The following is a 25,229-nucleotide window of genomic DNA, read 5'->3' as shown; positions in this document are numbered from 1 at the left end:
CTGTCCTTTTTTTTTTTGGTTGTACTAGGTATTGAGCGCAGGGGTGTTCTACCATTGTACTAGATTATATTCTCAGTGATTTTTACTTTTTATTTTGAGATAAATTTAGTGAAATCCTAAGTTGTTGAGCTTTCTTCAAACTTACTATCCTTCGGCCTCAGCCTCCCAAGTCACTGGGATTATAGGTGTGCACACCTTGCTCTGCTTGGCTTCCCATCTTCAGCCAGGCCAATTTGCTAAGAATAAGTCCATCTAATAAATAATTGCTTTATCCACAATTAAAAGAAATAGATTGGGGCTGGGGATGTGATTCAGTGGTAGAGCATGTCTGGTATGTTCAAGGCCCTGGGTTTGATCTCTAGCACTGGGGGAAAAAAGAAGAGAAACTGGTCTTTAAAACACAAAACTTTGGTAACTGAATTTTTTGATGAAACGATTGTCAGAGAATTGACTATTTGGTGAATTGGCTTTTGGCAAATTGGTTCCAAGAAATCACCCCTTTCTGTAAGTTCTTTCTTAGACATCATTCTAAGAAATAAGCTTTTCTTCTTCTATTCATCCCTTTAATTCTGATATTTCCCAGGGTTCTTTTGTCCACTCTCATATCTTTGTGGTCTTTTCACAGTTCATTGTAACTTTCATTTTAGCTATAAAGTCCAACCAAATTTTTCTTTGCAGTGTTCAAAACCCATGTATCCAGCTGCCTGCTGGACATCTTTACAATTGAAGGTTACAGGTTCCTCTAACTCAATAAGTCAAAGGAACTTAGGAACTCAGTTAACTTCCTCCCTTTCCTACCGTGCCTGGGTCCCTAAGCCAGGGAAGGCTTTGCATTTTCCTAGACTCTGCCTGCTTCTCCTGGAGCTGACTTTGCACTGCACACGCATCTTCCTAGCTCCACTTTCAGTGACACCATGCTGGCAGTACTTATACCACAGAAATCAGGAAATGCTACAAATCAGGGCATTCTTTTTAAAAACATTTTCCAGCATACCATGGCATGTAGGTTATCTAAGGTATATTGAGTTTTTACCAAGCAGTAAGAACATAGCCCTTGAATCTGATTGACTTTCTTATTCCCTTGGCTGCCCTCTTAGGTTGGGCTCAAAATGTCCTCCCTTGGATTACTACAGCAGCCCCCTAGGTTGGTCTTCTCAGCTTTGACCTTATCCCTCTCCAGACCTAGGTCTGTGTTGCTGTTAAGTGAAAGGACTTCGTATAAATCAAATAAGATTATGTCACTTTTTAGTCAGTTTTTTAAAGTGTTTTTTAGTTGTCAATGGATTTATTAATTATTTATATGCAGTGCTGGGTATTGAACCAGGGCCTCACACATGCCAGGCAAGCGCTCTACCACTGAGCCACGACTCCAGCCTTCTTTACTTAGTTTTTAGAATAACTCCCTGTTGTCTTAGAACTAGTTGCAGAACCTTCAGTCTGGGGTATGAGGCCCTCCATGGTCCGGCCTTTGCCTTCCTTCCCTGTCTGCCTTTTCTCTTCTTTTTGTGCCTCTGTGCTCTTGCAGTTTCTCAGATATGATACTTGCTTTCTGCCCGGAGTTCCGCTCTGTCTTTCACATGGCTCATTTCTTCTGCCTTCAGGGCTCATTTCTGCCATCACTTCCTTGATGAAGGTTCCCTTGACCCCTCAGGCTGGGTTAAATAGGCCTTTGGTGAGCGCCTGCAGCAGCCTGTGATCACTTGCTTTATAGTCAGAACCAAATTGGGGTATTTAGGGTTACTGCCTTGTCTGTGCCACCCACTAACTCCTAGAGGGCCAGGAACAGTGTTCCCTGTGCTTCCCTAGTGCTTGTGGATATGCTAGCCCAACTGGTTCAAAGAAGGAAAAATGACAGCGCCAGTAAACATTTTTGATGTGATTGTTGTAGTTCTTCACTTGGATAAATTCTCATTTCCATTGCATGACACTTCACACTTCTAAGAGGGCTAGAGCACTTCACAGCTGTGGGTCCTACCCACCTACCCACCCTATTTTTGTTATAATTGGAAGAAATGTTGTAATTTGAGACAGCAAGGCCCACACCACTATTAGATTATTTTCTTTTGAACCTGGTGATTTCTCTTTCCTTTGGGTTCATGTACTACTTCAGTGGTTTAGTCTTGAGTTTGGGGGCTGGAGGCCATCGTTGCGGTGATGACAGTTATGTTAGGACAGCTACTTCTTCAGATCACAGCCTGTAGCTCTTCTCTCAACCTCTTTCCTTCTCCAGTGCTTGATGGACAGACAAGCTCTGTGGACCACATGCTTCACCTACCACCTATTCATTAATCTGATTTAGATGGTACCTGCAATAAATAGAGTTTCTGGATTGTTAATTTCCTTTTCTGTCTAGATATCAAAGAGGTTTAGGCTGGACTTTGAAACTTTTTCTCATTCTTCAAAAAGATACTGGAAACTCCAGCAAGACTGAATGATAATAGAGTGCTTGCTAATTAGACCCTTCCAGTTTGAAGTTAGGGGTATTTTATCCAAAGCTGGAGTGACTGCCCTCTCTGTCATTTCTTTGCACAAATGAGTTGTCATTGCAAACTTCTTTTGTAAAAGAGCCATTCAACCAAGAAGGGACTAAGGGTTTCTCATAGGGTGGAGAAAATTGCCAGAGGGAAGAGAGAAATTAGTTTGCTTGGCCTGCCTTGCCTTTTCATGGGATCACTTTTGCTTGCGGGAAGAATTACATGCATTTTCTGTTGTCTGCTCCTTTTCTAGACCTATTTTAATTTATTGTGTTCAAAGATATGAGAGCTTATGCTTAAGTAGGAGAAAAGAGCCAATTTACATCATGTTTCTTTTCATTAGTATGGTTTTTAGAACCCTTTGCCTTAAAAAAGAAGTTGGACAGGGGCTGGGGTTGCGGCTCAGTGGTAGAGTGCTCGCCTAGCATGCTCGAGGCACTGGGTTCGATCCTCAGCACCATATAAATGTAAAATAAAGACATTGTGTCCACCTAAAATTTAAGAATAAATATTTTTAAAAAAGAAGTCGGACAAAAATAAAATCGTGTTTGCGCATTGACAATTCTGTGTTTCTCAAAAATCCTTAGATATAATTAAAGAATAAAAACTGTCTTTAAGTGGCTTAAAGCTGAAGTAGAAACAAAAAAATTCAGAAATAAAAATATGAACCATGTTTTTATTTGCAAATCTTTTCAGAAATGCTAAAATTGAAGTAATGTTTTATGGCCCTTTCTGTGTGGGATGTGTCTGCTCCCGGGCATAGTTGAACTTTACATAGAAAGAGGACCGACCTTTTTGTCTTCCTTTTATCTGGCATTGAGGAGCCTGTGTGTCCTGTCCCGGGTTCATTCCCATGAGCTTCCTGCCTTTCCCTCACCTACAGATTCCCAGCTGTCATTATTACCTTCATGCACACTGGGTGTTGGGGTGCCCTGTTCTAGTTCCTGGTCTGGTACTCTGTGTGTCTCCTCTGGAGCTTGTCAGGCTCCATAGGGAAGAATTCTGCAGTCAGAAGTTGAAGCATTCATAGGAATCAAAGGTCTTATATGAGCGATTTTCATTTTTTCCCCTTTGCTACATACCATTGAAAATAATTTTGAGAAACCATGAACGTCCTCAAACATTTTTGTATTGATATTAAAAATTTTCATCCTATCAAGGGATATACTTTCTGATGATTATAAATACTGATATTTTAAAATAAAAATACCCTTCATTAAAAATGAGTTTCAAAAGAATTTTAATTACTGTAGTCTTTTGATATCATCCATCAAGTCATTTCAAAATGTATGAACATGCTCTTCTTTAGCAGTAAGAAATTTTCATATCATTCCATTTTCATTTTGAATATTATATTTTCATTCTCTTTTTTCCACAGAATTTTATCCTAATAATAGTATGTTTTGATTTCTGAAAGTCACTTCTCATACTGTCATACTTCTCATATAAAAAAATAGTTAAATTTAATCTAATCTTTTATTCCTGACACTTATAAGGCTTAGAATGTTAAAAGATGTATTATTATGGTTATCACTACTCAGTTGATCAGAAGACAAACATTAACATTTTAATGAGTATTAAAACTGAAAGTGTATTTTTTAAGAAAAAAAAAATTTCTTATTTATTTATTTATTTATTTATTAGTTGTAGATGGTCACAATGCCTTTATTTATTTATTTGGTGCTGAGGATTGAACTCCGTGCCTCACATGCATGTGGCAGGCACTCTGCCACTGAGCCACAATCCCAGTCCACGAATAAACATTTCTTATTAAGATGCTTCTGTGGTTGAATATTATTTATTTCTAGGATCAGGCAGTGTTCACCATCAAAGCCTTTGTTTTTAGAAGTGCAGAGGAACTTTATGCACATACATAAATAGGAATAGAGGGACTTTTATTATAGTAATATCACTGAATTATTTTATACCATGTGGTTTGTATGTCAGAGATCTCTAAAATAATTCCTAATAATCAGCTACAATTCAGTCTTGTTCTCCTTCGATTTTATTGACAGTAAAGAATTGGAATCCACTTGATTTGATTTGTGAAAGTTATAGGAGCTACTCACTTTAACATTTTCTGTAGTACCCCCCACCCCCCAAAAAAAGCATTACCAGATGAAACAAAATGACTTTAAATTATACCTCCTACTACTCTTTTAATTTTGTTGTACTTGGCATAACCTGATATACTCAGGAGCTCTGGGAAAATAAATCTGATTCATTTTAGAAGATGTCCCCTGAGTCCTCTGCCTCCATTAAGTCTGCATACCTCTCTGTTGTAGTGATGTTCATCATATTGCATGGCTTTCTCAACCCTTTTATTATGTGGGGAGAATATCATAATACATGATACAAAGAATTAATATATTTATATTTTAATGAAATAATGTATAACCAATGAAAATGCTAACACACTAATAGAATGGACATATTTCTTGGTGTGTTTACATATGATTGCATCCATTTGCACAAGTGCTCATAACATCTGTATAAATATACACAAGGAAAAGAATTGAAAGATACATAGCAAATTTCAACTAGTGAACCTCTGGGTTGTTGGATTATATTTTTTTCTTTATGTATCTGTGTATTTTCCAAGTTTTAATTTCATTTGTAATTATATTTTCTTCCTTTTACTGCTCAGTATGATCCAAATTTTCTATATATGCATGCATTTTTTAAATAATCAAATAGTTTTAAAAGAATCCCACTTAATTGAAGTTTCTATGCTTCTGAAGAAATCCCTTGGCCCTGGCATTTCTCCATGGGAAACACAAAATGTCTTAAGGTTGGTTGGCACTTGTTCTGTGAGTAGCTTTTCCCGTGTCCAGCATCTGCCTCCTGTTCCGTTTCCTGGAGTTTTTCCTCTCTGTGACTGGATCTGCTCTAGACATTGAATTTTTTCCTTTTGTTTTCCTTGTTGTTTCATCTGCCCTGCTATTTAGATTTCCATTTGAATGTACAGAATGTCCTGTTCCTCAGTGCTGAACTTAGAAATAAACACGTCCCTTTGGCAGTTCTGAGATCTCTTCCTGAAGTGAAGGAGGTATGCCTCATGGGAATGACCTCATCAGGATGCCTTGCTCAGGGAAGTGTGGGGTGCTGTCCTCCCATAGTGTACTTTGTGTCCTGCTCATTGTGTTTCATGACCTCCCTGTCAGGTTATGAGCTCAGGGAGGCAGGAACTTTAGTATCTAAATGAGGGCTTATTAGTTGTGTTTTGAATAAAGTAAACAAATCCACTGCAGTTTTGAAACCTGCAGGAATTGTGTGGCAGTCTCAAACTTAGAGTAAGATAAATGTTACTGATCTCTTAACCACAGGGGAAAAAAGGGAGATATAAAATCCTTCTTTTGAACCAGCTTATTATAATCTACATTAGCTATGCTATCTCAGCACTCAGTTTTATATCTCCAAACTAAATGCCATAATTCTTTGCATCAGAGTTGAAGTCTTTGGCTTGTGTGACTTTCAGTTCTTCATATCCAGAGGAATTAATAAGCTAAATAATTTTTCTTTGTAGCATAGCTTAGCTCTGTTCATACTGGGTCCTAGTTATCATTCTGGTTTTTTTTTTTTTTTAAAGTACTCATTTCATGCAGATTCTAGGAGCCTCCACCATCACTGATGCTTTTAAGGGAAGGGTAGTGCAGAGGACCCTTCCAGGAGTGGGCTAATTCACCTTTCTCTCCTACCCCTTCAAGTCACTCCTTGTCTATACTTGTGTGGGTGGCTTCCTCATTTCCAAGAGAAGGATGTTGGATTAGATAGTATATTAGGTCCTCTTTAGTCCTAATATCCTATGGTCTATTTTAGAAAAGGAAGGTTGGGAAACCAAGGTAGTTTTTAAATTCCTGTCTATAAAAGAGGTTAGCTGAAATTACATTTAGATTGTTAACATATTATTAATAAGGATTTGATAAGAACTAGATTTTTTCCAAAAAGTTGAATTTTTAAAAAAAATTTTATTTGTTTTAATTAGTTATACATGACAGTAGAATGCACTTACATACTTTGATATATCAAACATAGATGGGATATAATTTCTCATTTTTCTGAGTATACATATTGTAGAATCACATTGGTCATACAGTCACATACGTACATATAGTAATAATGTCTGTTTCATTCTACTATCTCTCTTATCCCCACATCCCCTGCCTTCCCCTCCTTTCCCTTCTCTCTACCTAATCTAAGGTAACGCTATTCTTTTTTTTTATTATTATTACAATTCTTAATACACATATATACCACAATTTTTGTATCTCTGTTTGTATATAAAGTATGTTGCCACCCAATTCAAGTCTTATTTTTAAGACTAAAAAAATTTTACTGCTGTGATATTGTGGTAAAGGAGTGTTTCTTAGCAACTTAAGTGAAATTTTGTTTGTCCCTCAGATTGCCAACACTGCCACTTACTTCTAGCTCTCCATTTTATCTGGAGAAGACTTTTAATGCCATTTTAGTAGTGCTTTTGATGATTTTAGATGGCTTATTTTTAAAGCCATTTGTACATTTTTTGTTTGTTATTATGTACTGTTGCTATAGCCAATTAAAAATCCTCTTAACAAACTATTATAGATTGGATCAAAGGAGATCACTGTTATTCTTCTCCCAAGAAAGAGGAGACTTATGAGCCACATCAATTTATTGCTTTTTTCTCTAATGAAGCAATATATGACTATTAGTCCACTCAATTATGTAGGAACTCTGAAAACTCCAGAGATTTTGATGAGTATATTTCTAGAAACCAAAATATTAAGGTCCTAAAAATGATTAAAGCCAAACTCTTAATAATGAGTTGACGTATTACTTATAGAAAATAAAATAGCTAAAGCATTTTGAATTTCAGAGCTGATTAATGGCCTCAGATGGTTTCAAATGTATTTCAAGGACAAATATAGATTTGAATAATTTTGTCTGTGATGCGCTAGCTTCTTGCTAGTTCCAACTTCAAATTGTTAAGAGAGAGAGAATTAGCCCAGCTAGGGTAACCTTATCCTGAAGTGTTTTATAATTATCTAATCCAGGGGAGTAGATTGGAGAAATGGGTCACCTAGTCAGAACATGGATATTGGGAGTTTTTCTCTGTGTAGTGACTGGTGGTTTATTTGAGGCTTGGAAGACTCAAAAAGGAAATCAGTCAAACAATACATATGTGGAAAGGTCTCTCAGACTGCAGCCATTGTCTTGCAAAGGCCCTCTAAGAGGAACTACAAAGTAACAGAAGAAAGTAATACCTGATTTGGTCTGTGAGCCCTACGTTTCAGATCAGATTCAGCAAGCCCAGTTGCTTTGAAAGAAATAGGATAGAATATAGGAATTAATTTGGTTGAAAATCAGTCAATACCTAAGAGATTCTGTAACAGATTTAGATACCTTAACCTTAAGTATTTTATAATAGTCTTTTTGAACTTCTGTTTTTTGCTATTCTAATTGGAACTAGTTAGAGTTCATGGAAATGGCCTGATTCATCCCTGAAATTGATCCTTGTAGATAATGTACAAGGAAAATTGCATATACTTTTATAATATTTCTATTTGTATACTATGGTTTTATTTTTTTGTTAAACTTTTTAGGAAAAATTTTCAGTCTGAACTATTGAAGATTCTGTTTTTCATCCCTTTCTCTTGTGTTTGAATAATGTTTAATCTTCTCAATAATATCCTTATGAGAAACTCTAGTGTTTCTTAAAGGAAATAGTTCCTTGAGGCACATATTGCTGGAGGCAGGACCTGGTTTAGGAAGGTTGAGGTAACTAAAGGTGGATCCCATAATTGGGAGACATAAAGTCTCTTTTGCATAAACCTATTGCTAGAATCCTCTGAGAAAGGCTAGATGTCATCTAGAAAATTTGCTGGAAATGCTTTCAGATCTGTGGCCCATGTGGAATGTTTCCATATCCATTTAGTCAATGGGAAATCACCACAGCAATGTCATTATACTTCCTGTTTCTGGCTACATGCTTAGTAGAATAGTAATGGATTAGTTTAAGAAAAACATGTACATATGTACACATGCACAAAAATTCACACACACTTGTACACAAATGTGCATAAGTTAGAACTCAGCTCTTCCAGCCACACCATCATTTTTTCTTTTGTTAAGATTCATGTGTGGATATTTACATGGAGTTAGGTATAAAGTAGTCATGTTACCTTATCAGCAGATACATTCTTCTGTCACTCTGGTTTGTGCCTGTTGGTCTGACCTTAGGTATGACCTGTGCACCTTGCACTCTGGTACCTACCTCCCTGTCCTGTGACAGGAGTGGGCTAATTCACCTGATCACCTACAGATGATCCTTCAGACACCTAAGTGTAGACACCGTCTATCTCTTAGTCTATTTTTTTAACATAACCAACTGCATCCTTAGGCCAGTTTTGGCTTTTGCATCTCAAATATCTTTGAGATAGGAAGGTAAATGGCAGTCATTCCAGAGAGTATAGGATTTTTTTTCCCCCAATGCTAGAGACTGAACTCAGGACCTGTACATGCCTAGGTAAGTGCTCTATCACTGAGTTTACAAACCCCAGCCCCAGAGAATAGGGTTCCTAAGGAAAAGACAAGTGTTGCCTTGTGAATCTAAGAATTGCATACGAAGGACTGGAAAACAATTCCTAGGCTCCTCTGACAGATTAGCCAGAGCACTTCTGAAGACTAAAGGGAATCTGCTTTTGGGATATCGACTGCAGGGGAATAACAAACAAAATCAACTTTCCTCAGATGATAAGCTGAATTTGCACCCTATGGTTTTAGACTACCCTGAGGTAGCCACCTAAAACGTGGTTTCCTTACAGGAAACCTGTTCTTTATATCCTTTATAGTGAACTACCCATAAAGTTTTATACACCCCAAAAGCTTGTCTTCAAGAAAGAAAACGCAAATTTCAATGACATTAGGTTTACTGTAATCTCCTCTGAGTTTCTGTGTACCCTACTGCATTCCTGGGGCTAAAGGCCTGTTTAATAAACACTGAGACTTGGGGGTGCTGGCAGCTGAACCACTTAATACAGCCAGGTTGTGCAGACAGCAGGATGAGAAGCAGTCTTGTTAAGAGAGCAGTGTTTATTACTATTGAGTTTTTTATCTGTCCCCCTGGGAGAGGGGGTGCTGCAGGATCTCCAGGAAGCCTGTTAGATGAAAGCCCAGTCCTGTTCATCAGCGCACAGCATGGAGAGAGTCAGTTTCCATAATAAAGAACACTTTTGATATACATCATCTGTCATATGTGTTAATGCTGTTACGGATATTGTTGTTATTTTTGGTTCATTAATATAATGAACCTTTATGGGTCCAGTGGTTAGAAATAAATGTCCTATTATTTGTTATAATCATCTTAAACTATTTGGTGCATATAAGTTTTATGCAATTTACTAATTAATAAATATTTTTTTCAGTTAATGGAGATCATTTACCCTTTAATTAATTTTATTGTTGGTTATTTTGGGTGCTGTTGTTTAATTGGATTTATATTTCCTTCTATCAGCCAAGTTCAGATCTGCATTCATGCAGGTTCTTTATTCCTGTGTTTGTTGAGTGAGCAACTGGGTATATTGGTTGGTGGATGGATGGGTCCACAACATCGTGGCCCAGTCCTTAGCAACCTGCCAGGGGTTGGCATGCAGGCATGTAACATTTCTATTGCATCTTTTGTTTTCACAGTGAGAGAAAAACGCAAGAGTCTCTTCATTAACCATGTAAGTGAAGTTGTCTCCCTGTGTTTTTCATAATGACTGTATGGTATAAAGAGCTTAAATAACTATGTCTTTGATGGGTGAATATGCTTCTTGTATTGTGTCAATACTTAAAAAAATGTGGAAAATGTTACAGTGCTCAGTTTGGTGTATAATTGGACAAGCTTCAGTTGACATTGATACACTGTCCCAAATGTTTTTCCAGGTTCCCTAAGCTATGTTGTTAATGATAAGAGATTTGTGAATGAAGCCATAGTAAACACCACAGGTCCAAGTGAAAGGCACTTCTTTTTAGTTTCTAATCCTTAATTTCCTTTACACTCCCAAAGTACTGTTTCTTTGTAGCTCAGTTCCAATTGAATGAACACATACTTGTGTTTCATAAGCTATCTCTCTCTCATTTTCACTCTTTGTTGACATGATAGAGTACATTTTTGGGGTGTCCAAAGAAAGGAGAAACATTTTTTAATACTTTAATTTTAAAAGTTTTCAAAACTTCACCTCTGGTCCCTTGGTGGCCAGATGGAAAGTGTTCCACTGAGATACTTTGTCACCAGTCCACCTGCCTTGAGCAGCAGCAGGTGCAGCTGGCTGTATCCAGCCTCCAACCCCCACCCTATGCTTCATGGCAAGCTCTGTCACCAGGAAAGTTATACCCATTCCTCCTCTTCTTCTCAGGAAGTGTCTCTTCTTTTAGGAAAGAAAACTATCACGAGGTATGGTATGATGAAATAGGGAAATTATCAAAATAAGTGTGCTATAAATCCTCATAATGAAAATAAGAATGATGTATTTGACCTCACAGAGATCTTTCCCAGGATTCTTAAACTGTCTGCATTTAGGTATTTGCACATCATAAAATACTTGGCACTAAAGCTGTGTATTCATGAGACTTAGAACCATAGTATTGTATTTCTTGCCCCTTGAAAATCTGGACAAAATCTTGCAATGAGAAAGATTCATTGGTTGGGCACCACACAGGGATCTTAGGAGATCCTTAAGAGAGTCATTCCTCTGTGGACTGTGTCAATAAATATATGAACATACACAGTTCTGTAGGGGTCAGAGGGCCTATAGCTTTTATCATATCCTTAAAGCAATTCATGACCTCTTCAAATTTTGAAGCATCAATATAAAGCATCTGCAAAATCATATGTCACAAAGAAAAAATGATGTAATTGGCATGCCTTTTCTTTTGAAAGCAGTGCATGCATGAATATAGAAATGTGAGTGACTGAAACTAATTCTCTAAATTCTTGCTTTCAATTTTTTACCTGCTGAGTGCATTTGACTTCTTTTTCTTCCATTAGCATGTTTGCCAAGGAGTTTGCAGGGGAAGGAAGAGCTGAAAAAGCAGCCAGTCCACCTTTGCAGTTCACTACAGCTCCATTAAGGGTGTAGTGAGGAAAGAGAACAGGAGTTTGTCCATGCCACTCTGCTGTGATTGTAGCTAATGAGATAGAGGTGTGCTCTCATAGTTCTGACTTGCACATTTATTTCATATGCTCTCTCACTTAACCTCACACTTTGTGTCCTGTACAGTCCTGGCACCTGCCACACACTGAGTCAATTTCCATGGACCAGCATATGGATTAGGGTGGAGTAGGCTATGCATTCTAACTTTAGGTATCCACTGCAACTCAGCCCACTCTTCAAACTCTGTAAAACCTCTCATCTACTGACACAAAGAATGAAATCACACAGGTGCTGAGATCTCTCACATGAACTTGTTCCTGTATAGAAGAAAGCTCTGTGCTGAATGTCTTATGTAACAGATGACCCTGGAACAGCGTGACCCTCCAATCCCTGAACAGACCTAGCTGCAAATGAGCACGTGTGCCCTGCCACTGTTGGGAAAAGCCACTGGAGTGTGCTGTTCCAGCCCATTGAAATACAGTTGAGTGAAATTACCTGCAGATTCAATTAGGCTAATAAACTAACTGTGCTTTTCAGGTTTTGTGACTTGGGTCTAATAAGTTAGAACAGTAGAGAAAAGATAAGGGATAGCAGTAATCAGTGCTTTACTGATTGGGTGCCAGGCTCTGTTCTGATTGGTTTAATGCACTCACTTATTACTTAGCATAGTAACCAGGCTGGGTTTATGTGTGTATCCTTCCCATTTTACTGATATAGAAACTGAGGTGCAAAGAAGTTAGCCAAATAACACTGGAACCAGGATTGGGACTTAGCAGCGTTCATCTCAGATAGTAAAACCAGTTCCCATTGGGACAGGGGTTAATTTGCTTATCTGAAGTTAGATAGTATAGTCTTAATCAAAATTTTATAAGGCAGTCTGTAGGATTCATTTCTGAATAAAGATCCTTAGTAAAATTTATAATTTTAATTTCTTATTTAACTCTGGAATAACAGATTCTTTGTTTTTGACCATATTTTATTTAATGTGAGGGATTCTGTTTACTTTCATCTTCAAGTTTCTGAATAGACCACTTAGTTAGTACTTGTTGCTTAGATAATCTATAAAAAGCTGATATTGAAGAGAAGTGAAGAAGTGGATATACATAAGAGAAGTAGGGGTGTTTCAGCTCTAACCCTAGGATAAATGGTTACTACAGGGGAGATGAAAGTTTTTCTGGCTCTCTGCAAACACATATTAGCAAGTGAAAAGAGTAAACTTAGACCCAGAACCTTCTTGGGGGTGTGCGGGGACAGTAGAGGATAGAACCCCAGGCAGGCAGGGTAAGGGGGTAGGCCTTTAACTGGCTCCAAAAAAACAAACAAACAAACAAACAAAAAAAACCCAGAAAACAAAACAAAAACAAAACAAAACAAAAAACAGAGAAAGAAAAAAACCACCCTAGTGTCTTTAAAGGGATTAAGTAAAAGGTGGCAGCTTCTGAAAGATCTGGGAATTTTGACAGCAAGTTAAATCAGGTGAATTATAAAGATTAATAGTCTAATCAGCACCTGTATTTTAGATGTAATTAGAATGAATAGTTATAGGAAAATTTAATGCATTATTAGAGGCATTTTTTTAAAAGACTTTTTTTTGAAGTTTGTATGACAAACTTTATTTAAAGTTTATGCTTTAATTTTGCTGACATTTGGCTTTGCTTTTTTTTTTTTTTAATGTCTTAAAATGTAAAAATCTCTATTAAGTTGTAGATGACTTTGTAAGTAGATGTAGTCTGGAATTACCCCTGAAACTTAGGAGAAACTCATGCCTTTTACCTTAGCCTAATCTTTCTGTGACATTTTCCTGCCACGTGATGACAGCATACCTAAAGTCCTATGATCAAAGAAGTTAAAAAAAAAGGATATTCAAATAAAATGAACCTGGAGTTCAGTGGCTGACCTCCCTTATGTCTCTTCTGCTGTTGATAACATTTTGAATGAGAAAGCCCAAATGGACATGCTACTTAGGGTCACCCATACTTATGAAAAAAATTCAAAGCATGTGTCTCAGTATTGAGACAGGTGATTGTTCTGTAAGCTTGGTGAGGAAATAAAGCAATTATTTATACAAGAGTCACCTTGTTAGTTGAGTGTAAGGGAACTTTTCTCAGACTCTAATTCTGCCACCTGATAACTGGGTGACCTTGGAAATGTCTTCAAGTTTCAGTTCTCTTCTCTCCCAGATGGATCACAACTCTTTGGCCTGCTTGACTCAAATGAAGGGAAGGTAATTTGTAAACTGATTTTAGTACCAGATATATATGTTGATGTTATTATCCATTGGAGATTAGGTAAATTTAGTTTAAGTTTTTCAAAACTGATAAAGTCTTTCTTGTATTTTGAGTATAGTTGTAGTCCCTACCCCACCACTTACTAAGACCTGGACTCCCAAGGGAGGTATATATTCTGTTCAGTTCCTTTTGGGAATACTGACTTAGTTTGCACCTCTTCACTAGTTCAATTCAGAACAGATTTTTGCCTTTTAGTTTTGAGTGATATAGAAATAGAAATCCTTATGAAATGGTGTCTACTCTGATTATACTCTCATTTGTAAGTTATAGAAGTTAAGGAATGAAATGAGAAATGGAGCTGGAGAGGTCCATATTGGATACTGGGGATTGAGTATCCCCAGTGCTCAGAGGGACTTTGCCACTGAGCTACATCCCCAACCTTTTATTTTATTTTGAGGCAGGGTCTTGCTAAATTCCTGAGGCTGACCTTGAACCTGCTATCCTCCTGTCTCAGCCTCCTGCGTCTCTGGGATTATAGGCATGTCAATTGCATCTGGACAGAAACTGATATTTAAAAATTTCTAAACCTTACTTTTGTCTCTGGAAGATTTGCTCTTTTGGGTAGGGTAGGGTGGAGGGATACTAAGAATTGAACCCAGCAGTGTTCTACCACTGAACTTCACCCCCAGACCTTTTTATTTTGAGAGGGTTACTGAGGCTGGCCTTGAACTTGTAATTGTTCTGCCTAGGCCTCCCAAGTAGCTGGTTTCAGGCGTGAACCACCAGAGTTGTGCTCTTATAAAAGTGTATTAAGCAGCTACTATGCTACATTAATATAGTATACTTGGAGGATGTGAAAAAGACTTAGTAAGATTAGAATTTCATAAAATTTAAAAAATCTATTAAGCTAAGGAAATTCAACTTTCATCGTGAGATAATTTCAAACTGATAGAAAAATTGCAGTAATAATGGAGAGTACATAATTTTCACATGTTGCTATAGGAACCTTAGATACTCAGTCTCAGACCTGTCAGTCTACTTCAGGATATTGAAAGGGGATAGATGTTTTGTTCTTTTCTCTCTTATTCCTCCTTCTCCTTCACAGAATTTCTAAAAATGAAAATGCTATACACATGAAAGTGCTGGGGCAGATGAGAAGTTTGTGTAGGATGTGAGCCCCTTGAGTGTATTGGTTATATCTGTAAAAGATTCTCCTTTTTTCTGTTTTTCTTTTCCTGCCTGTGATAGAACTCAGGGCCTTTCGCCTGCTAAGCAAACGTTCTACTGGAGGGCTACATCTACTATCCTTTTTTACAGAGTCTCACCAAGTTGCCCAGGCTAATCTTGAATTTGCTATCCTCCCTTCCTTTGCCTCCTCAGTGGCTGGAATTACAGGCATGTTCCTTTACACTCAGCTGGAGCTAGCCAGCTTTTACCATAGTTTGTGGCTTTGGGTTCCATTGCTGCCATTCTCTGAGGATAGAGGGGAGTCCAGCTGTCCTTAAGCTAGCTGGACTCAAGGTCTTGCATGATGCTTTGTTGTGCCACACTATGCCATTTTTTTTCTTACTGCTCTCTTAACCTAAAATTTCAGCTCAGGAGCCACTTGTCAAAAGAAACTAACTTTATTTTTAGAACCACACAAGATAAACAAAACAGCTCCTCAGGAAAAAACCCTCAGAGCCCAACTGCCACCACTGGCTTCCCACAAGCCACACACCCCAACAACCTCTTCCTCCCACAATCCTCCTGCTCTTGAGGCCGATTGGCTGGGTCGCATGGGCGGAGCCAAAAAAGTCCCCCAATGAGCAGCTCCGTGGTCTGAAAGGGCAGGGAAATAGCCCAATGAGCATCACCGCAGAGGAGCCAATCAGCTAGATGTTGCTAGATGTTGCTGGGGCTGCTGTGAGCCAATCATCAGCTGGTAGTCTGAAAGGGCAGGGAAACAGCTCAATGAGCATCTCCACAGAGGAGCCAATCAGCTAGGTGTTGCTGGGGCCGCTGTGAGCCAATCATCAGCTGGCAGTCTGAAAGTTTGCTGGAGCCCCTTCGGCTGTGGCTCTCAACATCTCCCCCTCTCTGTTTAAACAAGAAGCATGTGGCTTAGGGACCGTGTCTGCCTTAGGTTGTCCAATAGTACATATGGTTCTTACCCGTTATTGGATGAGCTGACCTCAAGGCATCAGCCTCCTGTCTTAGGTTGGTACCATAGTAATTGGATCTTACCCATCATTGACTACCAGTCCAGTATACAGCCACACCTGTGTAGAGGTCTTCGTACCAGCGGGGGGGTGAGGTTCTTTGCCTCACCTCTGTTGGCCCCCAAATTTTAGCTGAACGATCATGACAAACAGAAGGGAGGAAGATACACCAAGCCAGCTGATGGCTCCTTTTGGAAAAATTGTACCACTGATGACACCATCAGCATAAATACCCCAACACTACCAGAAGTTGCTGCACCAACAGATAGTTCACAATGCATACAAGTGAGTTCACAATGCATATAAGTGATACATAGTCCAGGCAAGTTCTGCAAGCAGTTCAGTGATGGCTATTGCAGAAGCTGTAGATTGGTTTTATCTTTGTCTTCATGCACTGGGATGAAGATAGGAATTCTGACAATAATGGCTAAAGAAAAATTATATAACATTATATAACATTCCAGAAGGCACTAAAAGAAAACAATTTTCTTAACAATTTACATTTTCTTCACTGAAGATAGGAATTCTGGCAATAATGGCAAAGGAAAAATTATGTAACATTCCAGAAGGCACTAAAAGAAAACAATTTTCTTAACAATTTGCATTGTCTTCACCGGCACTGGGATGAAGATAGGAATTCTGGCAATAATGGCTAAAGAAAAAATTATGTAACGTCCCAGAAGGCATTAAAAGAAAACAATTTTCTTAACAATTTACATTATCTTTAAGAGAATTATTAAATATAATGAAAAGGAAAGGTGAAAGTAAACAAACAGATCTGTTAACCTCCTATTTTGTTCACATTTTAAAACAATCTTCAACAGCTGTTTACCCAATTTAAATTAAACCATTTAAATCACGTGAATAAAAAAAAGAAATTATTTGGATTCATTTTTTCATGAGCGCTCATCATATATGACATATGGACATACGTACATTCAAACACAAAACACAAGTGTGCACACATAATACATACGACACATAACATAATAGTAAAGGCCTTATAACATTTTACAGGTGAAATCTCCATTGCAATGTTTAAAAACTCTATAGTCAAAAAATAGGACTGATCAGCAAAACATTAACCTAGGTCTGTATGAGCTCAAAAAAAAAAAAAAAAATATGGGAAAGGGCAATAATAAAATAGACATTGAAAAAAGCATTCTGGTTCTGTCGCAGATGTAAGAATAACCAAACTGGAGTTCTGGATATCACATCTTCTTTTTGGTCTGTAGAAATCGCTTTAGTTAATCTGTCTGGAATCCAAATCAGCTGCTGTTCTCCCTGTGGAAACACATAAACAGACCCCCGACTCCAGGCAATCACTGGGTCAGGACCTTAGTTAATCTCTCTGGAATCCAAATCGGCTGCTGTTCTCCCTGTGGAAACACACAAACAGACCCCCGACTCCAGACAATTACTGGGTCAGGACCTTTCCATTGTCCTGTTAGAATATCCTTCCAAAGTACCTTGGGCTTATATACATTTTTTGGACACATATGCCTTTCCGCAGCACTAAGCCCTGATGAATCCAAATTTAAAAAGTTTAGAGTAAAAAGGGTTATTTTAAGTTTATCTTTGGGGAATATATACCCCTTCCCAATTCCTTCTTTTTGCTTTAATAAGTACATTTTAATAGTTTGATGAGCTCTTTCAACTATGCCTTGTCCCTGTGGATTGTATGGGATTCCTGTTATATGAGTAATGCCAAATGATGAGCAAAATTGTTTAAAAGAGGTAGAAGTATAACCAGGGGCATTATCTGTTTTTAACTGTTTTGGAACGCCCACAGTGGCAAAATTTTGTAAGCAATGAGCTATAACATCTTTAGTTTTTTCTCCGGCATGAAGGGAGCCCATCAAAAATCCAGAAGAAGTATCAACTGTAACATGCAAATATTTTAATTTTCCAAATTCTGGCAAATGTGTGACGTCCATCTGCCAAATATGGTTAGGTATCAATCCTTTAGGATTGACTCCAAATTAACTTGTGGTAAAAAGGTCACACAATTTTGACATTGTTTTATTATTTGTCTAGCTTGTTCCTTAGTTATTTTAAAATGCTTTTGTAAAGTATTAGCATTGACATGGAACTTTTTATGAAAATTTATAGCTTCTTCTAGTGTAGAGAAAATATGTATGTCATGTGTAGTTTTATCTGCTAAATCGTTGCCCAAACTAAGGGCTCCAGGCAATCCTGTATGTGCCCTGATATGTCCTATAAAGAATGGATCTTTTCTGTCCCAGATTAGACTTTGTATAGTGGAAAGCAAAAAGAAAATAGTAGAGGAAGGGGAAATCCTACCAGCATCTTCAAGGGATACTATAGCATTAACTATATACTGACTATCGGAAAATAAATTAAATACAGAATTTTTAAACATCACAAAAGCCTGTAATACTGCCTTAAGCTCTACCTTTTGAGCTGATTGTTTGGGTACTAAAAATGTAAAAATTTGATCCGGTGTAACTATTGCTGCTGTACCATTATTTGATCCATCAGTGAATATATTTGGAGCATTCCCGATAGGTGTTTTTCTTGTCATTTTTGGAAAAATTACAGGATGCGATGACCAAAAAGACAATAAAGGATTAGATGGTAAGTGGTTATCAAATGAAACATTAGATTTGCACATGATTATTGCCCAAGTATTTAACTCATTAGCTAACTCATCAATTTGATTCATAGTATATGGAGTAATAATTTTATTGGGAGAAATTCCAAACACTCCCTTTGCTGCTTTTATTCCTTTGAGTATTAATTGTCCTACAGCCTCAGGATACCTAGTAAGAATAGTGTTAGGAGAATAAGATAAATGTATCCATAATAATGGGCCTTCTTGCCAAAATACTCCTGTAGGAATATTTTTTGTTGGTAGTACAATAAATAATAAAGGCAAACTTATATCAATTCTATCCAAATGCATATTTTCCATATATGTTTCAATGATTTTTAATGCCTTTCTTGCTTCAGGCGTTAACATTCGGGGTGAATTTGGATCTGATGGACCTTTTAGGATATCAAATAAAGGTCCCAACTCTCCTGTTGGTATACCTAGATAAGGCCTTATCCAATTTATGTCTCCTAATAACTTTTGAAAGTCATTAAGTGATTTGAGTTGATCTACTCGTATTTGAATTTTTGGTGGACGGACCATGGTTGAGGATAATAGAACTCCTAAATAAATAATTGGAAAATTTAATTGTACTTTATCTATTGCTATCTCTAGATTATAATTTTTTAATAAGTTTGTAAGTGTGGCATAACAGTCCAGCAATGTGTTTTTAGCTTTGTGTGCTAATAATACATCATCCATATAGTGAAATATTTGTAGTTCAGGATTTTGATTTCTAAGTGGCTGGATTGCTTTGTTAACATAAATTTGACACATAGTTGGGCTGTTAGCCATCCCTTGAGGGAGTACTTTCCATTCATATCTCTGATCAGGACCTTCATGATTCAGTGCAGGGATAGTAAATGCAAAACGTGGACTATCCTCAGGATGAATTGGAATTGAAAAAAAACAATCTTTAATATCTATAACTAAAACATACCAAGTTTTTGGCAAAGCAGACAATTGAGGAATCCCCGATTGAGCAGGTCCCATAATAACCATCTCATTATTAATGGCTCTTAAATCTTGCAATAATCTCCATTTACCAGATTTCTTTTTGATGACAAAAATGGGAGTATTATGGGGAGATACAGAAGGTTGTATATGTCCTTCTGCTAATTGTTGTTTGACCAGATCATGGGCTGCTAGTATCTTTTCTTTAGTCAGGGGCCACTGAGGAACCCATACTGGTCTTTCTGATTTCCAAGTAATTTTTATTGTCTCAGTGGCCCTTTCTGAAAATCCAACCCATGTCTGTCTGTTCCTTGATCTATTTGTATTGGTGCTGCTATACCTTGTTCTTGTTTTCCTAATCTTTTTCCTTTCCTAAAACCTTGTCTAGTCATAATAGTGGGTGCACTTTGGTTGATGTTATTTGTTAATGTCAAACCTAATTGATCTAGGACATCTCGTCCCCATAAATTTATAGGAAGATGATCCAATACATATGGCTGTATAGTTCCTTCACATCCTTCAGGATCCTTCCAATCTAATACCATTGCACTTCTATGGGGATTAGTCGCCACTCCTAGGCCTCGAAGCGTTTGAGTGGCTTGTTGTAATGGCCAATGTTTTGGCCATTCTAGACGAGAGATGATGCTAAGGTCTGCACCTGTATCCAGTAGCCCATTAAATTCATGTCCTTGAATATTTAGTTTTAGCATGGGGCGAGAATCTAAATTTAAAGACAGCATACCCCAATCTACACCTGTGGAGCCTAATCCCTTGGAACCTCTTTCTATAGCACGACTGGAAAATTTATCATGTAGGCTTGGTATTATTAGTAACTGTGCTATTCTATCTCCTGGTGAAATTACTGATATACCATTTGGAGAACTGGCTATAATTTTTATTTCACCTTCATAATCGGGATCAATTACCCCAGGACTTATCATAAGTCCTTTTAGAGTAGAAGAGCTGCGTCCCAATAATAAGCCTACTGTTCCTTTGGGAAGAGGTCCTTTCACCCCTGTGGGAATGATTTGAACTCCCATCTCTGGAGTTAGTACTGATCTGGCGGAGGCGCAGATGTCCAACCCTGCGCTCCCTCTGGTTTGTCTGATGAGGGATCTCATGGACAATGTGTCCTGGGCACTACCCTGATGGGGTTGCTGGGTTCCTCCAGTGCTCCGTATATTTGTGGTTTTGGGCCCCAGAGCATTGGACCCCCCTGTCCATTTTTTGGCAATGGAGCCCAATGCCTTTCTCCACGATATCGTGGATAAACACTTGGTCCTTGTTCGTTTTTTGATAATGGAGTACCCTCTATGGTGGTTTGAGAACGGCATTCATTAGCCCAATGTCTCCCTCTACGGCATCGTGGGCAAATACCCGGTATTCTACTCCTTTGATACCTAGTTTTGTTAAACCCTTCTCCTATGGGGCAATTCCTTTTAAAATGTCCTGTTTGTTCACAATTGTAGCATGTTCTTGGCCTGGAATCTAAAGCCTGTTTTACTGCAGCTGCCACAATTTGCCCTTGTTCATTAATGTCTCTGGCATCTAAAGCCTGTTTTACTGCAGCTGCCACAATTTTCCCTTGTTCATTAATGTCTCTGGCATCTAAAGTCTGTTTTACTGCAGCTGCCATGACTTGCTCTTGTTCATTAATGTCTCTACATAATTTAATATATGTGTTTAAATCTTCATGTTTCCATGGTCTAATGATATCTCTGCACCAACGATTCGCTTGGTCATAAGCCAGTTGTTTTATTAATGGCATTGCTTGTTCTGTATTCCCAAAAACTCTGGTAGCTGTTTGAATAAGCCTATCTACAAATTCAGCATAAGATTCATTAGTTCCTTGTATTATCTTAGATAATTGACCTTGTAAACCTCCATGTCCTTGTAAAGTCTTCCATGCCTTAACTGCATCTACAGCAATTTGTAAATATACACCAGGATCATATGCAATTTGTTGGTGCTGACCCTCATAAGGTCCCTTTCCTAACAACATATCTAGATTTCTCTGAGGATAACCAGCTGCTGCATTTCGCCTAGCCGTCTCCTTGCAAAATTCCTCATTGGCAACCTTCCATAACAGGTATTGTCCTCCATTTAGCACAGCTTTACACATATTAGCCCAATCTGCTGGCGTCATGTTCAAGTTGGTAATGGATTCGACCAAGCTTACAGTGAAGGGTGCTTGAGGACCATAGGTTGTTACAGCCTCTTTTAGCTGCTTCACTGTTTTGAAATTTAAAGTATGGTAAATTCGCTGCCCTCCTACCTCAAATACAGGGCATGTTAATACTTGAGATCCTGTCTCAGGATCTGAACTATCCACTGCAGGGGTTGGGGGCCTCTCAGCATATGAAGGTGGCCTTGTCAGTTGGACACTTACGTCCTCTGGTGATAGAAAGGTGTTAGTAGCAGTCTCCTGTAGAGGTGGTGCTGTTGGTTGGACACTTAAGCCCTCTGGTGATAGAAAGGTTTTAGTAGCAGTCTCCTTTTGTAACTTTCCCCCTGATGGCTTTTTCTGCTCTAAACTTTCTTTCTCTGTCTGATTAGCTCGAAAGACCTTCTCTTTTACTTGAATCTTTTCCTCTTTCTGACTAACTTGAGAGACCTCCTCATTTACTTGAATCAATATATCTTCTCCTTCCTCTACCTTTGTCTGAATTGAAGGCTTTGGACTAAGAAAACCAGATACCAACGCCCACAATGCCAATGTGCCAGCTGGCAGAGTTCCTGGGCTGTTCTTTTCTATTCTTTTTAAATCTTCACCATGATGGTTCCATTGTGATATATTTAACAACTCCTCCTTAAAAAGCCATGGGCTACATTTTTGCATTGTATCAACGTATGCCCTGACTGCTCTTGATTTTACTGGGATGCCTTCTTCCTCTAACAATTTACTTAACACTCTTTCAGTTTGTTTTTTACTAATTTCTGATCCCGTATTTCTACTATAATACAACCCAACAAGATGACGCCAAACAAAACCGAGACAGAATGAAATAAAAATGGAACAACAAAAATTCATTATAGCCTTTCTATCCTCCTGACATGTGCATCCGTCCTTTCTCCCTATCTGTTCCTCAGACGTAAATAGTTTTTCCTCAGAAGTGAGCGGTTTTTCTTCCGTCTCACTCATCTCCAGGGACAGGCAACTTAAAACAAAAATGAAGCAAAACAAAAGAGGAATCTTAAAATGGCTCCCCATCCTCTCACCCTGCCCTCAGGGGCAAGCGGTTTACTTACCCTCAGTCGCTCCCCGTGCGAGCCACCAAATGCCGCAGTCTGGCTGGGCACAATTCAGGAGCCACTTGTCAAAAGAAACTAACTTTATTTTTAGAACCACACAAGATAAACAAAACAGCTCCTCAGGAAAAAACCCTCAGAGCCCAACTGCCACCACTGGCTTCCCACAAGCCACACACCCCAACAACCTCTTCCTCCCACAATCCTCCTGCTCTTGAGGCCGATTGGCTGGGTCGCATGGGCGGAGCCAAAAAAGTTTCCCAATGAGCAGCTCCGTGGTCTGAAAGGGCAGGGAAACAGCCCAATGAGCATCACCGCAGAGGAGCCAATCAGCTAGATGTTGCTAGATGTTGCTGGGGCCGCTGTGAGCCAATCATCAGCTGGCAGTCTGAAAGTTTGCTGGAGCCCCTTCGGCTGTGGCTCTCAACAGTGCCACACTATGCCATTTTTTTCTTACTGCTCTCTTAACCTAAAATTTCAGCTTTGACACCTTGCCAAGGGATTTCTGGAATAGAGAGGAAAGGAAAAACGTGAAGTCTGTCTGGGAAGGCACAAACTTTGTATTTCAAGAGGGGACTTAGTCAAAAAAGCCCTTTAAGAAGCAGACTTTCCCTGAGCCTTTAAACAGAGTGCCCACACCCAGCATCTGTGTTATAGTCTGTGCTTTGACTTTTATAAAAAATATTTGTTTATTTAGTTAGTTATAGTTGGACACAATGCCTTCATTTTGTCTGTCTGTCTGTCTGTCTATCTATCTATCTATCTATCTATCATGCTGAGGATCAAACCCAGAGTCTCACATGTGCTAGGTGAGTGCTCTACTGCTGAGTCACAATCCCAGTCCCTGTGCTTTTGACTTTTTATAGGTATTTTTTTTACTTTGATTTTGAAAATTTTCAAAATTACTAAACAGGTATAATAGTAATACAGAAAATTCATATATTCTCTCAGATACACAGGTTTAAACTAGTATTTTATCACATACTACTAATTTTCTGATCTGATTTTTTGGGGGAGTAGATTGCCTACATCATACTTTTTACCCTCTGATACTCTGCCATGTATTTCCTAAGACTAAACACTATTATGTATAACCACAATATTATTATCAATGTTAAGAACTTAACTTTATACAGTTCTTTTTTATTAAATGCCTGTACTACAGTTGTGTTAAATGGCTATATAATGTCCCCTGTAGCTTTTTATTTTCTGGTACCAGTTTTAGTCCAGGGTCACATGTGACATTTAGTGGGTGTGTCCCTGGAGCCTTCCTGTGTCTCTGATTCAGATGAGTATTTACAACCAGAGTACTACATGGAAAGCTTCCTTTTAGGGCAGCAGATCTGGAGACTTATAATTTCCATCTGGTCCCCATCAATAATGTGTATTTTGATTGCAGGCAGGGTGTTGTCTGGATTCTCCACTGTATGTTTAGTGGTTTCCTGCTTGAACCTAGTAAGTGTGCAGAAAGCTTCCCTTTATCTCTGCTCCTAGATTTAGCATTTGCTAATCGTGTTTGCCTGAATCAATTTTTATTATTTTGGTTACCAAATGGTAATTTTCCAACCTCACCACTCCCTCTGTACATGTCACTCTGCATTCTTCTCCAAGGGAGAAAGAACCTTCTCTTCCCAACTGTCTGTCCATCCATCAGTTTGTTCATTTTCAGTATGGACTCATAAATTTATGCCTTTTCAGTGAAGCATAGTTAATTCCTGTCCTTAATCATTCTGACATTCCCATAGTTCTAGAGTCGGCTAGTGGCAGTCTTTTTAAACCAGTCTCCTGACAGACCTCCTTTCGTGCTCCTTTGCTTTTTGACATAGTAAGAGATTCCAGGTTCATTTGTACCTCCTTTGCTTCAACCCAAATCAGCCATTTCTCCAAGGAACCCAGATTCCTTATGGTGGCAAACAGAAGTTGGAAACAAGATCTGGATATGACAACTGCTCATTGCTGCTGGTGTGTCATTGCTTGATGGCCTATTCAGCTGATGTAGTTAGGAAATAGATATTTCAAAAGTCATATATTCATACAGGTACTTAAAAAATTTTTTTTTGGTTCTAATTAGTTATATACATGACAGTAGAATGCATTTTGACACATCATACATAAATGGAGTATAACCTCTCATTCTTCTGGTTGTACGTGATGTAGACAGTTAGTGTAATCATATATGTATATATGGTAATAATGTCTGATTCATTCTGTTATCATTTCCTACCCCCATATCCCCTTGCTCCCTTCTGTCTAATCCAAACAACCCCTATTTTCTCCACAATTCCCTATTTGTGAGTTAGCATCTGCATATCAAAGAAAACATTTGGTCTTTGATTCTTTGGGATTGGCTCATTTCACTTAGCATGATAGTCTCCGGTTCCATCATTTATGGG

The 25,229-nt window shown here is 38.3% G+C and overlaps 1 protein-coding gene across 2 annotated transcripts in view; it reads left to right on the top strand.

Annotated features, from left to right (window-relative positions):
• Ccny (cyclin Y) overlaps positions 1-25,229 on the top strand; it is a 233,477-nt gene that overhangs the window by 149,614 nt on the left and 58,634 nt on the right. For both annotated transcript variants that reach the window (XM_076831470.1, XM_076831471.1), the window contains one exon: positions 10,143-10,177. In XM_076831470.1, coding sequence (XP_076687585.1) covers positions 10,143-10,177 — 35 coding nt within the window. The remainder of the gene's footprint in view (positions 1-10,142; positions 10,178-25,229) is intronic.

Source organism: Callospermophilus lateralis, chromosome 13, assembly GCF_048772815.1.
Source record: "Callospermophilus lateralis isolate mCalLat2 chromosome 13, mCalLat2.hap1, whole genome shotgun sequence".
NCBI lineage: Eukaryota > Metazoa > Chordata > Mammalia > Rodentia > Sciuridae > Callospermophilus > Callospermophilus lateralis.
The sequence above is the reverse complement of the archived record's forward strand: the minus strand, read 5'-3'. Positions and strand labels throughout refer to the sequence as shown.